At 43.6% G+C, this 15,853-nt stretch overlaps 1 protein-coding gene across 8 annotated transcripts in view; it reads right to left on the bottom strand.

Moving 5' to 3' along the window:
• Positions 1-15,853, bottom strand: part of Cadps (calcium-dependent secretion activator 1) — a 468,212-nt gene that overhangs the window by 280,989 nt on the left and 171,370 nt on the right. For 6 of the 8 annotated variants that reach the window (XM_055069950.2, XM_055069951.2, XM_055069952.1 and 3 more), the window contains one exon: positions 13,828-13,866. The exons of the other annotated variants lie outside the window; for them this stretch is intronic. In XM_055069950.2, coding sequence (XP_054925925.1) covers positions 13,828-13,866 — 39 coding nt within the window. The remainder of the gene's footprint in view (positions 1-13,827; positions 13,867-15,853) is intronic. 8 annotated transcript variants of the gene reach the window in all.

The following is a 15,853-nucleotide window of genomic DNA, read 5'->3' as shown; positions in this document are numbered from 1 at the left end:
AATGTAAATGGCTCTTTTGTCCCAAAACAAGCTCGTAAATTGTAATGCGGCCCTCACCATTGGCTCAGCAACTATGGAAATTGTGTCTCTAGCTAGAAGCCTAAGTGTGCTTTCTCATGAGAGTATGCCATGGAGCAATGAGACCAAGCTTGTTCGTGCCAAATTTTCTCACATCATAGGTGCATTATTGTGCTTGTAATTTCCTTTGCCACAAAGAATTAAACTATTATTATATAATTCACTCTCTTTATCAGTGCACATTTCCTGGCGTGCACGTCACCGAGCTCGTATCACCAGTGAACAGATCTCTCGGTTTTTTAAAGCATCATTTGCCTCAAGCCTCACAGGACATAAAACTTCTCGCGCATAAATCTCTAATCAAATCTAAACCAGAATATGCGGTGCTCGTCTGAAGTCCGCACCAGGTATACTTAATCAACAAATTAGAATTTGTGCGAAACCGTGCCCCTAGGTTAATTCATTCTTCATACTTATATGACAGCATGTCACCCCTTGAAGCAAAACTGGTCTTCCAAATCTTTCTGTACATCGCCACGCCACCAGCCTCTGTTTGCTTCACAAGTTTTTCCACAGCTTACTCAATCGCGCATCGTACATCATCCCATCGATGCGCATATCCCACTGCACTACCCATCCGTATCAAATGCACGTTCATGTGCCCGCACTACCCCCTTCGCTGCCTCATTTTTTCTTTGTACAGCAGTGGACTGGAATGGCCTTCCCCGAGACATTGCAACCTTCACATGTCCATCAAGTTTTGCAGCAATGTCACAGCACACTGTTCCACATAAAGACTTATTTGTAACCTTCATTTGTTTGCCCACCCCTTATGTAATGCCTCCTAAATGGGGATCTTTAAGGTAATATAGTGATGTGATGTGATGTGATGCGTTCACTTATTGTTATATTGTATTTGTATAGAGTACCACAACTAACATGAACATAACCAGGATGTATAGGGTGCTTTTTTTTTTTCACAATGCAAGTAACATAGCGCAGTAAGGTCGAGGGACAAGTAGAGACAGGACAAGCGCTAACTTCATTGAAGATCCTGAGCATATACATATACACCCATCTGAATCTGCAGAGAAGAAGGTAAACTGCCACATGCAGACTGTATCAAGAATTCAAGCTCTTTCTTTGATAAAGGCACTGACAGCCAACTGATGCTATCATCTGCTGCCTGTGCGATCTCAGTAGCATCTACGATTTCCCTGGTTAAGCTGTTGCAATGGCAAAACACGACAACAGTCTGATCGAAAAGAGCATGGCAAGGTGGCTGCATGTCACATTTTTTACAATGGGCAGCCAGTTGGCCATCTGTAGCAATATTTCCGACTTTTTTGTTGTGCTCTTGCGTATGCACATTCAAGCACCTGCCGGTCTGACCAAAGTAGTGTCTTCCACAAGAGGGTGGGATTCTGTAAACAAGTGCCTTTTTGCAGGTGACGTAGGCATCTTTGTGCTTGATAGTAGTCTGGTTTGTGCATTCTTATAGGGCAGCTCCACTTGCACAAACTCAAAAACTTATTTGGCGCTGCAAACAACACTTTGACGCCGGGACGTTGCCCTACCTTTTTAAGATTGTGAAAAACTTTATGCAGGTAGGGAATCACTGCTACCTTATCTTTTTTTTTTTTCTCTTGTCTTCTGCTCTCTATTCATTGCTCATGCGCACTTCAGCCTTCCTCCTGCAATGCAGGCCTTTAGCCACTGAGAATATAGCATGCCTCGAATACCCTGCTGCCTCCAGGCGTGCCGCTTGCATTTGAAGGCTTTCTGCCATGGAATGATCACATGACTTACAGAGAGCGTCCAACAACAAAGAAAGCATTGTATTTCTTTTTACAGGCTTAGACTGTGCTGAGCTGTACAGTAAAGGGGGCTTATTGGCTCTTGGCCCATACATCCAAAGCATGTGATTGTCTTTAAAATGCAGCCACAAACCTAAAAACCTAATGCTGTCCTGCTTGGGGAATTCAAAGGTGAAAGTAAGTGGCCCGAAACATGCATTAAAGAAGGCTAAAATACATGGGACAATAGGGTCTGTAAAATTTAAAGAGCAATCTAAATGAGTATTGACAATAGGGTCCGTAAAAACAGATCTATCTAAAGAAATTTAAAAAGACATCAATGTACCAGTGAATATTTAACACCTTAAGTTTGCCCAGCAGCTAAAAAAAAAGAAAGCCCTGCCACATTGAGCTAAAAACAAATCACTTAAAATAGGTGCAATGCATGACCCTATGCAAACACCCTGCTTTTGCAAGTAAATTTCCTTGTCGAGAGCAACAAAGCTTGACGTCAAATAGCATGATAAGAGCTCTAAAAAACCAGCTGTGCTCACACCACAGGTGTGTGAAAAAAAAAAAAAAAATCAGAGCACCGTGCCCATCAATTGCATCCTTGACAGAGGACAGCAGTCCGGCAATGACTAAAACAAATCTTTTATATCAACAGAAAAAGCGGTTAAACTTTTGTGGTCACATGATTTTAAAAAATCAATAATGGCAGCAGAATCTTTAGTCAGGAACAGGTCGACTAGGTCTAGTAATTTTAACCTGAACTGCAAGAAGTCCGCAACACACTTTTGCCATGTACCAGATTCAGAGACAACCCCGCAGGAGTGACATTCTACCTTATGAGTCTTAGCCAAGAAAAACATTTTCAGACAGTCACTATCGCTGCCCTCTATTTACTTTACAATGTTCAACAGGCATTCTTTTTCTGTAGTGGAGTAGTTAGCCTCCTTTCTTGATAGCGTCCTAATGGCATAAGCAATCACTCTTTTGGTGCCGTCCTGCCACTGAACAAGCACTGCACCAAAGCCGACATTGTTAGCATGGGTAGGAAGAATCGTCGGGATGTCTTCATCAAGGTGTACGAGTACAGGAGGCATCTGCAGTCATTGCCATAGGTTGTAAAATGCCCGTTGCTGGTCTTTGCCCCGCACAAAAGAGACAATTTCTCTAATAAGATGCGTTAATGGCAACGTTATGTGCGAAAATTCCGCAATAAACCATCAGTAGTAAGCGAAGACGTCGCACGGCCTTTTTATCAGATGACATCAGGAAATTAGCAACGGCAGCAATTTTATGAGGGTCAGGTCAGACACCTTCATGACAAACAATGTGACTGAGGAATTGAGGTTCTTCAAAACCAAAATGGCACTTTTCAGGTTTCAAAGTTAGACCAGCTGAGCGTATTGCTTCGAAGACTTCAGTCTCCGTAAGTGTTCCTCAAACACAGCAGAGAAAATCCCGTCATCGAGGTGCACCAGGCAGGTTTGCCATGTGAGGCCTGAGAGTACTGTGTCCATTAGTCATTGAAATGTTGCTGGCGCAGAACACAAACTGAAGAGAAGCACCTGAAATTCATCGAGTCCGTCGGGCATCACAAAAGCAGTCTTTTCACAGTCTCTCTCATCAACTTTGATTTGCCAGTAGGCACTTTTAAAATTCATCGACAAAAAGTGAAGTGCATATCATAGCCAGTCCAGGGAATCATCGATACGCGGCAGCGGATAAATGTCTTCCTTTGTGATCTGGTTGAGTTTTCAATAGTAAATGCAGAAGCCATAGCTACTGCCCTTCTTTTTCACCAATACGACAGGCGATGTTCAAGGACTCTTAGATGGCCGAATAGCTCCGTCCTCAAGCATCGTCTTCACTTGTGTTTGTGTTGCCTCGCGCTCTTTCAGTACTACATGTTAAGGATTCTGCCGAATAGGTCTGGCGTCGGCTTCGGTGATAATACGGTGCTTGGTAAGCAACGTCTGTCCAACTCGTGACACAGATGAGAAGCAGCTGTTAAACTGATTGATGAGCTCAAGAAGGTTGTTGCGTTCGATGGGCGATAAGATGAGACTGACATCAACCACAGGAGCAGGCATAGGCACGGTGGATGCCGCATACTGCACTAAGAGGGGGTCTTGTATTGGGGCAAATTCGTCGAAGCAACAGCCGTGCCTTTAACAATGTGCCGATGTTCCCTGCTAAAATTCGTCAGCAGGAGTTCAGCATGTCCGTCAAGTACATTAATTACGGCCCTGCTGATGAAAATGCCTTGACTCAGTACTAGTGCGTTGATGTGTTCAGTAACTCCAGCACCGGTGTGCAAGTTGTCAGACACTACAGGAACGAGGGAACAGCTTCGTGGCATAAGTGTCACGTCATCATCGGCGATGCGTAAGTGCGCTTGCTGGTGTTCCACGGGGTCGATGTCATTTGAGCTAGTAGAAAATGTAACGACGCGGTCGCAGAAATCACTGCACCATACTCACTCAAGAAATCCATCCCTAATATATCTTCCTTACAGCACTCAAAGAGAATGACAAGGGTGGTGACGAAGGCTGAAGGAGTTTCCAATCGGTGTAATCAACCGGCCCCCAGCAGTTCTGGTGTTGGGCCTGGTCCACGGCGCCTTCACTTTTCTTAGTCTATCAGCTGGCTTTAGACTCATGATCGAAAAATGCGAACCAGTATGAATCATTATCGAAAAATGCGAACCAGTATGAATGAGAGCGGCCACTTGGTGGCCATCAAATCAAAGCGAACCACAAGATCAACGCTGATGGCGTTGGTTACATGGGGTGTGGTTGGAGTCGTCGGAGTCTTAGAGTTGTCGATCGTCGGTGATGCGGACCCTTGAGAAGCTAGATGGTTTCCAACCTCACCCCGGAGGTTGTTGCCTCTAGTTTCCCTGGCACGGGCTATGGAATCTGCCCCTAGAGACACCAGGAAAATTGCGAAGGGTCAGTGGTGTGTAACAAGCCGGAGATGGGGAACGCGATCAAGGCGTCATTGAAGCTTTCAGTCGGAAGTTTGTAGAATTGTCGTCGCAGGTACGTGGAGCATCAAATAGAGGGTAATTGCAGTTGGCGGGAAATCTTCAATATGCAGCTGCTCAGTAGTGGCACGTGCAGTAAACATGCCTGGCTTCGCTGCAATGAAAGCATAGCGGCCGGCAGTCAGTAGTGAGCCACAAATTGGTCTTTTGAAGCGGGTAGCCGGCAGGGAATTCTCCGTAAGACCGAGGAACAGCGATCAGCTGTTGGCGATACGGCATAGCTGGCGGTGGTGACTGTCGAAGATAGGGCGTTGAGGGTGGCGACAGTGGCTGTGTCGGAGTGGTTGACGGTGTCAGCAGCATCGAAGTGGCGGGAGGTAGACGACAAACAGCTTCCGCATAGGTGAATCGTTGCGGCACTGCCTGCCAGTTGGGGGAAGAAAAGGCCTGTTGAACTTCTTGCTGGACGATATCAGTGACAGAAGCCGCCGCTGGTGCCATGGGAGCGATTCCGAGCTGCCGGATCTCCTCTCATACTACCTCTCGGATGACTTCATGCACAGACGTTCGGCAACTCTTAGGCAGAATTGAAGCATTCATCAGTGGTTTCTTTTGACCATATTGGCGGCACCACTGCTGCAGTGACCATTCGATAACGGTAGCCTCCTTGGTAAATTCAGCCAATGTTGTTGGTGGATTCCACAGAAGTGTTTAGACCTTGCCTATGAATGTCTTCTTGTGTGCAAGTTGCTTCTCTGTGGGGACATTGAATCAAACCCGGGTCCCACGCAGAAGGAATTGTTTGAAGAGTTGCTTCAGGGTCAAACTGCTATCCGTAACGATATTTCAGAAATGAAAGTCCAGCTGTCTAACATGGAAACATTGATAAATAACCTCCAACAGACGTACACTCAACTTGACAAAAGGTTATCTGAATCTTCTCCGACAGAAGGGGATCAGGTTCAAACTTCTCTCAAGTCTATAGAAAATGTTATTGGCTTCCAGTCGAAGAAACTAACTGATCTCGAAGACAGAAATAGGCGGTCAAACGTAATTATTCATGGCGTTTCTGATTGTGACGACGAAACGGAAGCAACCCTCAAAGAAAAAGTTCTCACCGAGGTAATGAGGGATAAGCTGCAAGTACAGTGCAAATCAATCGGCCGCATTCACAGGCTAGGCCGACAAGGCAGCAAACGACCGGTCATCATCTATCTGCAGGATTTTAACGAAAAGAAACTTATATTTGAAAACTGCAGCAAGCTCAAGAATTCAGGCATGTCTGTACAAAATGATTACTCACAAGCAACGCTAAAAAAGCGGAAGCTTCTGTGGGAAAGCGCGAAAGATGAAAAACTGCAGGGTAAAAAAGTACGCCTACTTCATGATAAACTTAGGGTCAATAAAGATTTGTTCTTTTGGGATGAGGCAAAAAACATGCGCGTCAAGATAAACAATCAAAGCTCTCAGCAGCCCGAGCATTGACGCCTTTCCAAAGAATGTGACAAGCACTTGCGCATAATCACCCTAAATGCTCGTAGTGTAGTAAACAAAACAGAAGCCCTTGAGGTTTCTTTACTAGAACGTGACCCACATATTGCCGTCATAACCGAGACGTGGCTGCGGACTGAAATAGCCGACGAGGATGTCTTCCCTAATTGTTACCAAGTTTTTCGTAGGGATCGGCCTTTCAGGGGAGGTGGCGTTGCAGTTCTAATTAAAGACCACATACAGTCTATTCTCTTGGAGGAAATTCCCGACCTTGAATGTTTGTGCATAAAGATCTCATGCTGGGGCCATACCTTGATTCTGTTTGCCATTTACAGACCTCCTGATGCATCAGCTGATTATCTGTTAAAACTTGAAGAGCACATGTCTCGGTTCCAGAGAAACAAATTGGTACTTATTGGTGACCTAAACCTGGCAGGCGTTAATTGGGATCGTTTTGAATCCCTTCCTCAAAACAGCAAAAATTTAAACAGTGTGCTTAACATAATGTTAACACATGACCTCATTCAAATAGTTCAGGAACCGACACGTGTACAAGGAACTAGCAAATCTGTACTGGATTTGGTATTTTTGCCAAGAGGATTACCTGATTACACTGTTGAAATTGTGGAAGGCATCTCTGACCACCTGCTTGTCAGTGTTCACTTACTCATTGTCGCTTGTACTCTACCTAATAACACTGTGAAACGTTGTTCCTTCAAAGATTACTCACGTGCAGATGATGCATCCACTATAGAACATTTGGAAACATGCCTTATCGATTTTAATGATACTGATTTGAACACACTTTGGCGCCGTTTTAAAGATATGTGCCACTTCTGTATCGATAAATTTGTGCCGAGCAAACGTAAATTTTTTCGTAGACAAACGCCGTGGATGACGCGTGAAATAATCCACTTAAAGCGAAAAATAAAAAGGTTAAAGAAACAGCGCTCGCATTTAGGTCATTTAAAGGATTTAAAAGAAGGTCTTGCACGTGCAGTACACTCTTCGAAGGAACATTATTTTAATACAGTGCTGCCAACTTTCATTGTAGAGGAACCAAAAAAGTTTTGGAATTATATAAGTGAAAAAAAGAAACCAGTGTCGCAAATTTTGGTTGATGGTTCTGTGGTTACCGATCACGGGGATATTTCTCACCAATTCAATGATTACTTTCACAGTGTGTTTTCTAAATCCGGTGCTTGTCCATCCAATGACGCAGTGTTTCACCCCTGTGATGTAAATTTTATTTCATACCCTGGCGTAGTTTCTATGTTACTAAATTTAAAAACTAAATCATCATGTGGTCCCGACAACCTTCCTAACGTGTTTCTGAAGAGATATGCGGAATCTATTGCAAAGTTTCTAGTTATTTTATTTCGTATTTCATTACTTCATGGGAAATTACCGAGCGACTGGAAGATAGCCAGGGTTGTGCCAATACACAAGAAAGGTGACCGCACATTATTACAAAATTATCGTCCAATATCACTTACATCATCATGTTGTAAACTAATCGAACATATTATTGCCAACCAGATTAATGAATTTTTAGATGCACACGCAGTCCTCTCTAATTTCCAGCACGGGTTTAGAAAAGGATACTCAACAATTACACAATTAGTTACAGTAATACATTCACTCGCTTCATGTCTCGATAGGAACGGGCAGATTGATGCAATATTTCTTGACTTCAGTAAAGCTTTCGATAGAGTTCCCCATGACAAACTAATTTTAAAACTCAGACGCATTGGACTCCCAGAAATTTTAATCATATGGATATCAAACTATTTAACCAATCGCTACCAATTTGTAACAGTTAATGAGCAGCAATCAGGTTGCCTTCCGGTCGGCTCTGGCGTACCCCAAGGAAGTGTGCTGGGGCCATTATTGTTCTTATTATATATTAATGACATTGCTGCTGAACTTGATCCGAATGTCCAAATCAGGTTGTTTGCGGATGATTGTGTGCTTTTTCAAGAAATAACTTCAATTAACGACCAAATCCATCTTAACTCCTCTCTTGCTAAGATTTTTGAATGGTGTGAAACGTGGGACATGAAACTTAACACAGATAAGACCGTCTTTCTTCGCTTCTCTCGCAAAAAAGCTCCGCTTTCTTTTAACTACAGGCTTGGTTCGTCACCTTTGCTGGAAGAGACTAAATATAAGTATTTGGGTGTCACACTAACTAATACTTTATCATGGAATTTACATATAGATAACATCTGTTCTTCCGCATTCCGTAAACTGTACTTTTTAAGACATAAGCTAAGAAGTTCTCCCCCTAGCGTAAAATTACTTGCTTACAATTCACTAATTAGACCTAAACTTGAATATGCATGCGTTGTCTGGGACCCGTTTAATAAACACAATATCACCCGCCTAGAAAAGGTACAGAGAAAAGCTGTAAGGTTTATTTACTCTAAATTTTCCCCGTATGACTCACCCTCTGAATTAATGCACATTAACGGTATACAATGTCTTGAACAACGAAGAAAAAATTTACGTTTGCAATTTCTTTTCTTGCTTTGGAATCAAGATCTAGCTATTAACCCTTCTCCATACCTGTCGCTTTCAACGTCAAGGCATACACGCCACCATCATCCTAATTCCCTGACACCATATTTTGCGCGAACAGATTTATTCAAGTTTTCATTTTTCCCTCGCACGATAACCGACTGGAATGATTCCTTATTGCCTTTCGCCACACTTTGATGTTTTTTTTTTTTTTTTTTTTAGCTTTGTTATTATTGTTTATTGTTTTGTTGTCATTTGACCCACCCTGCTTGGACCTGTGCAAGGTTTGCAGTATTGAATAAAGAAAGAAAGAAAGAAAGAGTCCGGCAACAGTTTCTCCTTCACTCTCCACAAGAGATAGCACAACTTCTTTCTTACGGCCTGCTCTGCGGAAAATACGAGCCATATCTTTTGCAAACATGACAATGCTCTCATTTGGTTTTTGAATACAGGATTCGAGAAGGCGCTGCGCATTGTCTCTTCTGTGGCTGCTAGTGAATGTGTCTAGTGGCTGGGTGCAGAAGGCATCCCATGTGGTCAAACTCCTCTCCCAATTCACAAACCCCGTCTGTGCACTATCTTGAAGAGCAAAATAGATATTAGCCAGCTTTTGCCGGAACCCCCAGTCATTATAACTGGCGACACATTCGAACTGGTCCAGCGAATCTTGGACATCTTCAAAAGCGTCACCATGGAAACTTTTTGCAATCTCAGGATTCTGCAGCATCACCTACGATGGAGTTGGAGTGGCCATGGCGAAAGTAGGTAGACGCGTTCCTGCAGGGTCCTGCAAGGGGTTTAACTCGGGCGTCAGGCCTAGCAGGCAGCAACTGCACCGGTGAACAGAAGTTTTGACGAATGAGGATGATTCTGCGTTCGATGTATGGCTCCACAAAGGTGTGCCAAGCATCAGGCTATCCTACCCAGCACCTCCACCAGTGTCATGGCGTAGTATGAGACTAGAAAGCCAGTGTAGAACATGGATAAAAGCACTTTATATGAACAGCTAACGCAATGTTGTCATCTCTGTTTTTCTACCTGCACGCTACTTTAGCATCGTTTTCACGGCATGGCACATACCCGCGGCAATGATATAGGATGTGGCAATATTCAATTTCCATCTCGTGAACCCACTTCGTAACAGCAAGCACACGAATGCTCAGATGGATCAGATGTGACTTAGTGACCATGTGCATTCCAGCTGGCAAAACATCTCACACGCAGTAGCACACAACGAATGATGGCGATAACGAGGCAATAAAACTAATGGCTAGCGATCGTACCATCAGTTCTGAAACTTGCAGAGGTCTGGCGTTCACCAATAACACAAACTTGTACATGTACACACATCACTGCCACAAATTGCCATACACAGAACACATACAATTTGTTTGCAATAATCGGACATTTTCCCTTTCAGCACGCATTTAACATGTATCGTGCCCAGAATTCACGTGCATGGGATGGGCTTCTTGTTTGCGTTTACACACAAAGCACGGCACAAAAAAGCATGAAGCCAACGGTTTCAAGTAGTGCTTCTGATGCTCGTGTAACACAATATACTTCCTGCACTCCGTCAGTTTCAGCCAGCAAACACACACACTACCTCATTAAAACGGAACTGCTATGGAACAACCATCACACGAGATGCTGCACACATCAGCAATGAATGCAAACATTGACCGGATTCACTTTGAACTTGAATGGCATAACAAGTCCGAATCCTGTTCGCTATAGAGGCAGCATTGGGAAATACAAAGTGGCTCAAGCATAAGCTTCTACGCAGTGTACAGTTGCTTGAAAACCACGTGATGGCATTCTGCCAGTGGAGGTGGGAGCGATGCTTTGAAAACAGATGCACAACTCTGTTACCTTTGGCAGAATAAAGAGCAACTCTAAGTTGTGTTTGCCATCAAACCTCACAGTGGGCCAACCCAGTGAAGGTGGATCTTCATATGGACATAATCTGGAAATGCTCACTGAGGTGTCGACACTCTCCATCGCCTAAGTCCCTACCATACACAATCAGTGGTGAAGAGTCATGCCACAGAGAGACTGGATTTCTGAGTCTGTTCACAAGGGGGATACAGTATAATTCATTAAAACTGTGTATTTGATGTGGTGCTGCCTACCATGCTGCACCGTGGTTTAATGTACAAGCAGTGGAAGAAATAAAGGGTGTGGCTTTTTTGTGCATCCAATAATGGCTTAAATGGTCATAAAATGATATAAGACCTTTTTTAGTTTTCATTCCATTCAGTTTAAACAAGTTGTTCAATAAGAATCATGCAGGGGCTAATCAATATTACTGCCAACAATCTGTTCACAGACAAGCAAATTTAAACACAGCATGCTAAACACCACCTATCCCTGCACTTCAACACTTTTTCTATGCAGGGCAACATATAATTTTTTATCTGCATCCACTTTAGGGCATAATTGATTTCAATGACCTACCCACAGCACTGCCATGGAGCATAACAGCAGCTACCTGCCATTACGTAAACACTCCAAATTCCTTTTGTCTATGACAGAGATTTTTCAACTCTAAGAAGAGTCATGGTGTCCTTAAAAAGTTTGCAAATATTTTAATACATGGTTAACATCTGGAGTAACAAAAACTTTTTTTGAATATTTCCCTAAATTTTAGTACCTTTTAGCTAGGCCTGGAGTATTCTTGAAAATTTCAGGTTGGCAGATCTGTGTGCTGCAATTTACTGTTATAATTGCATACAAATACAGTGAGCCTTCTTTGAGAATTCTTAATACTGTCCAAGAAAGAAAATGGTGGCCAAAATTGTCATGCCTATGCTGTATCGCACAAGCAACAGCAATGTCACTTAGTGATAGGGTTGAATGTTTTCCATTCTTATTTTCCAATAACTCGGCATAGCCTTTTTGCCAACATAGAGTGCAGTGCAACCAGAGACAATGGTGGTGAAAGTAAAAGAAATACAAAAAGTAAATGTATGTGTTTTTTCCTTTGCGCACGCTTGCATGTGTGTGTCTTTGTTACTGAAAAGGTTATCAGTGATTATTTTCATACTAGTTTATTTTTCGGCAATTCTTGCAGCTTATTCAGTCAGTGAACAATTGTCTATATGAAAACAAAATGTGCTCACTTCCTGCCTACACAGTGCTACTAAAAAGCCAGTGCCTTGCACTGATTAGTACTGACTTGTAGGCAACTCAAATTAGCAGGCATCCTTACTCTGAGCCCTTAGTTTCTGACGGCAACAACTGTCCACATAAAAAGGTCACAGCTGCGCCGACGTGAGCAACTCATATGCAACCTTTGTTTTACCACATCCAGAGATACAACGTAACTAGAAGTATTCCTCAGGGTGAGAAATGCATTCAGTGACGTCATGCGCACCACAGCCATGCTACAATCCATAATTCCTCTCTGCTTTATCCCATGCTCTGCCTTTGTAGCAGAAGACATGACTGAGTGCCTACTATACGTACCTCATAAATTGATACGACATCCCATGTCATGACCTAATTCCTCAAACTAAGAAAGCTTTGCCTGACACTGCCTGACAGCGCGTTTCTGTTCTGTAAAAATAAAGCAACATTTTTCACTGTCATACATGAATCATATAACTGTATAGGAACGTGCTGCTTTCAGGCAATGGGAAGATGCAAGAAACACATATGTGTAGTCATCAGCCAGTCCTAACTGATCCATCACTAGGTCATTATTAGTATTCAGGAAAAGACCCCCTGCACCGAGAAGCTAAGTGAACTTTGGTCTGCTTCTGTGTTTGTTAATTTACTTCTCAATGAGACAAGAATAATTAATTTCCTTATTAAGTACTTGACTATTTGCAAAAGATAGCCCCCTCTGGTTGTCCTAAGCCGAACTTGAAGGCCTCTGCAATTATTTTGGTTACCCGAGTCTAACAGGTATTAACATAAATACAGTTGTTGACCGAGTATTCAGACACTGATATTTCGGATAAGCTTGGTTCAGACAGCTCCGCTGCACCGCCACTGGCTTCACAGGCTTAATGTATAAGGCTACCAAAATTTTGGACACCTTAAAGCGTGTCGTCCAATAAATCAGACTGTGACTGTGTGGCCGCATGATAATTTGGCCATTGATTCAAGCAGAAATAGCTATACTTTTATTCTGATACATTACCGGCATAGTTGCCGAACATGTCACTGATACTTCCTCAAAACTGATACTAACAAAGCCTAGTTAACCTAGTAGCCGCCAACAAGAAACGGCTGCATTAGCAGAATTAGTCGTGCGAGTTCCATTCCACTCTTATCATCCACCGTTGGAAACACAGGTGAATCTGACTACTGACTAAAGGAACAGAATAAAAGGCATCACTCGAAAATTGCGACCAAAGACTTTCTAGGCCACGTAGCAAAGTGCTTCGGTGGTATACGGACATTCCAAGATACATTCAGTTTTGTGATATTTCATGTCGAACGCATCAATGTGTGTCAACATTTCTCCACTGTGATAACATGCCCAGCACTCTGCCAAGAATGCCGTAGACGTCAATGCGGCCTGCACTAGCACTAGGCATGCGGAAGATAGCATGCTTGGCATTGTGCCAAGAATGCCGTCACTTGTAGGTGCTGATGCATCTTCTGGTAGTCATGCATAACTGAAGGTACCCCAAAACTGACAACCCGAAAATATGGCACACCTTCTTTTGCCACTTGGGGAATAAAGTCACTTCTGGTGAGTCCAGTGTATTTCGGACTTTTTGGCAATATCTGTTGAGTCATCAGTAAGTGACTATACACGTCTGCAAGTGTGCTTGTGCCAAAAAGAAAGCCAGATGACCTTTTGTGGTGTTTGTAGCAGCAAAAGCGAGTGGGATGGCTGTCCACCCACCTTGTTCCACCTTCAACCAAATGTTGAGACTTTATTAAAACCACACATGGGGGGGCACACAATCCAACTTCCTTCCTGGCACACACTACAACAACATGGCTGAGGAGGCATGCACCAGGCAGAAGCAGCCAAAACAGTGGACGTACCTCACATCTGTAACGACCAGGCCAGCTGGCGGGGCGATACTTTACACCGGCAACACAATGTGAAGCCAACGTCAGTCCTCCACAGGTTACAACGTGCACATACACTCACTCAGATGCACCACATGCAGCTGCTACCTAATGCGGCCTAAGTGAGAGTACTCACATAATGGACACACTTGTTTCCGAATGATCAATGCTGAAAGCCCAATCAAGTAAGTACACTTGGCACATCGTACCAAGTGTACATCAGTAAAACGATTAAACGAGAAGAAAGCACATGCTGTTGACCACGACAGGATGGAATGAACTCGGCCCAGACAGCCAGGGGCCGCATTCTGTAATGGTTCGCTTTGGAACCGGTTTGGTTTGTCTGTTACGTCAAGGTGATGTCACTCGGAGAAAGAGTGGAATGTCGCGGCTCGAGGGAGACCAATGAACGTGCAGTGTTCTGTCGCAAGGTCAAATCATCATTTTTGTTTGTACTTTGGGGATGATATAGTAACTGAAGGATGTTGCTAGTTTGGTAAAAAAATATTGGTTTGTATACAACATTTGCACATTTAATTTCTGGTAATAATTGAGCTTCCGATGCAGACAGCTAACGGTTTAATTTTATCTGCGTTGCTTTATTTTTATTTTATTTTTTGTCGCTAGGTGGTACGCCATATGTTAAGCAATGAAAGCGGTTCTCTCTATGTAGGCCGCGGCTTTAATAGGATTTCATTTAGCCATGGCTGAACTTCCTAGGGTGCACGATTGCGATGTGAGTTCCATCCACGCAACCCTCAACTTTGAGAATCTTGCCGCGGTCAAGGAAACGTGCTTGACTGCGGCTTTCTTCTGCGGCGTGGAGAGAAATCTCACACCCCTTTTTCTTTTCCCTCAACCGTAATGACTCTAATGACGGCAGTAATGATGCGACTGACCCACGGTTGCGACAACCCGATAGCTTCTACATTCCAGTCACACTGCTGAAAACAAGTAGGAAAAAAAAAAAAGAACAGAAACCTAGCGCACACAGCACTTGTATCGGAGTGTCAACGCTACTAAATCTTGTGGTCCGCGATATTCTAGCTTATCACAAATCCATCACATTCTGTATTTGCGGCGCCTAAACTGCCTTCGCAACTCACCTTCGCTCATGTCGTACGCGTCGCATCGTTACCTCTCGTCACATCGCTGTCTTAGGCCAACTCTCGCCAGCAACACAACAAAAGAAGCCACTATCAGTCTCGCGCTGGCCGTCTGCTAGTTGCGCTGGCCAGCGCGAGACTAGCAGACGGCCACGGTTGCCGTAGCAACCCTCAAGATCGTGCTCGCCACCGCGCATGACTCTGAAGCGAACCACTTCTCCATGTTTCCTCTCGTAGCAGACAACAGGTTGCTTTCCAGATGATTGACAACCTGTGTGACGGCAACAAAATTTGTTGTCACGCCCACCAGAGATGACGACAGCGAAACACCGACCAATGGAGTTTGTGAAAGCGAACCAGTTCCAAAGCAAACCATTACAGAATACGGCCCCAGGTGAGATAAGAGCTGCCACCACATCCACATTCGACAAGTGGCATTTATAAATGAGAGCACACAAGTCCATTGGGTGCGGGGAAGTCACTCCATTTCAAGCGAAAGTGCATATCCTATTGACCGCAAATAAAGACGGGGACAGCGGAAGAGAACACAAAAACAACATCGGCGGTAACTTTCAACTGGTTTATTCACGGCAACCCATGAGCATATAGAGGCAAATAGAACATGCGCAGAACGCAGCAAACAAGAACACCCATCAGCCTAGCGAGGCAACCAATTATCAAAAAAATCTATTTTCGATTGAAACAACCTAATATAAGTGTCACTAACACAGCTTTGGCCTTTCTTTTTATGTGACATGCCTCCATCAGTTCTCATGCAGTGTGGTCCTGGCTTCTCCCCAGAATCTTTATCACCTTAAAAAGTGGTGCACAGTGGCAGGCATTGCAGTGCACCCCCAGAAAAGTGCGCCAATTCATCTTTCTTAAACTTTTGT

This window comes from Dermacentor andersoni, chromosome 9 (assembly GCF_023375885.2).
Source record: "Dermacentor andersoni chromosome 9, qqDerAnde1_hic_scaffold, whole genome shotgun sequence".
In the NCBI taxonomy this organism is placed as follows: domain Eukaryota; kingdom Metazoa; phylum Arthropoda; class Arachnida; order Ixodida; family Ixodidae; genus Dermacentor; species Dermacentor andersoni.
Note: the sequence above shows the minus strand (reverse complement) of the source record. Positions and strands in the feature narration are given on the sequence as shown.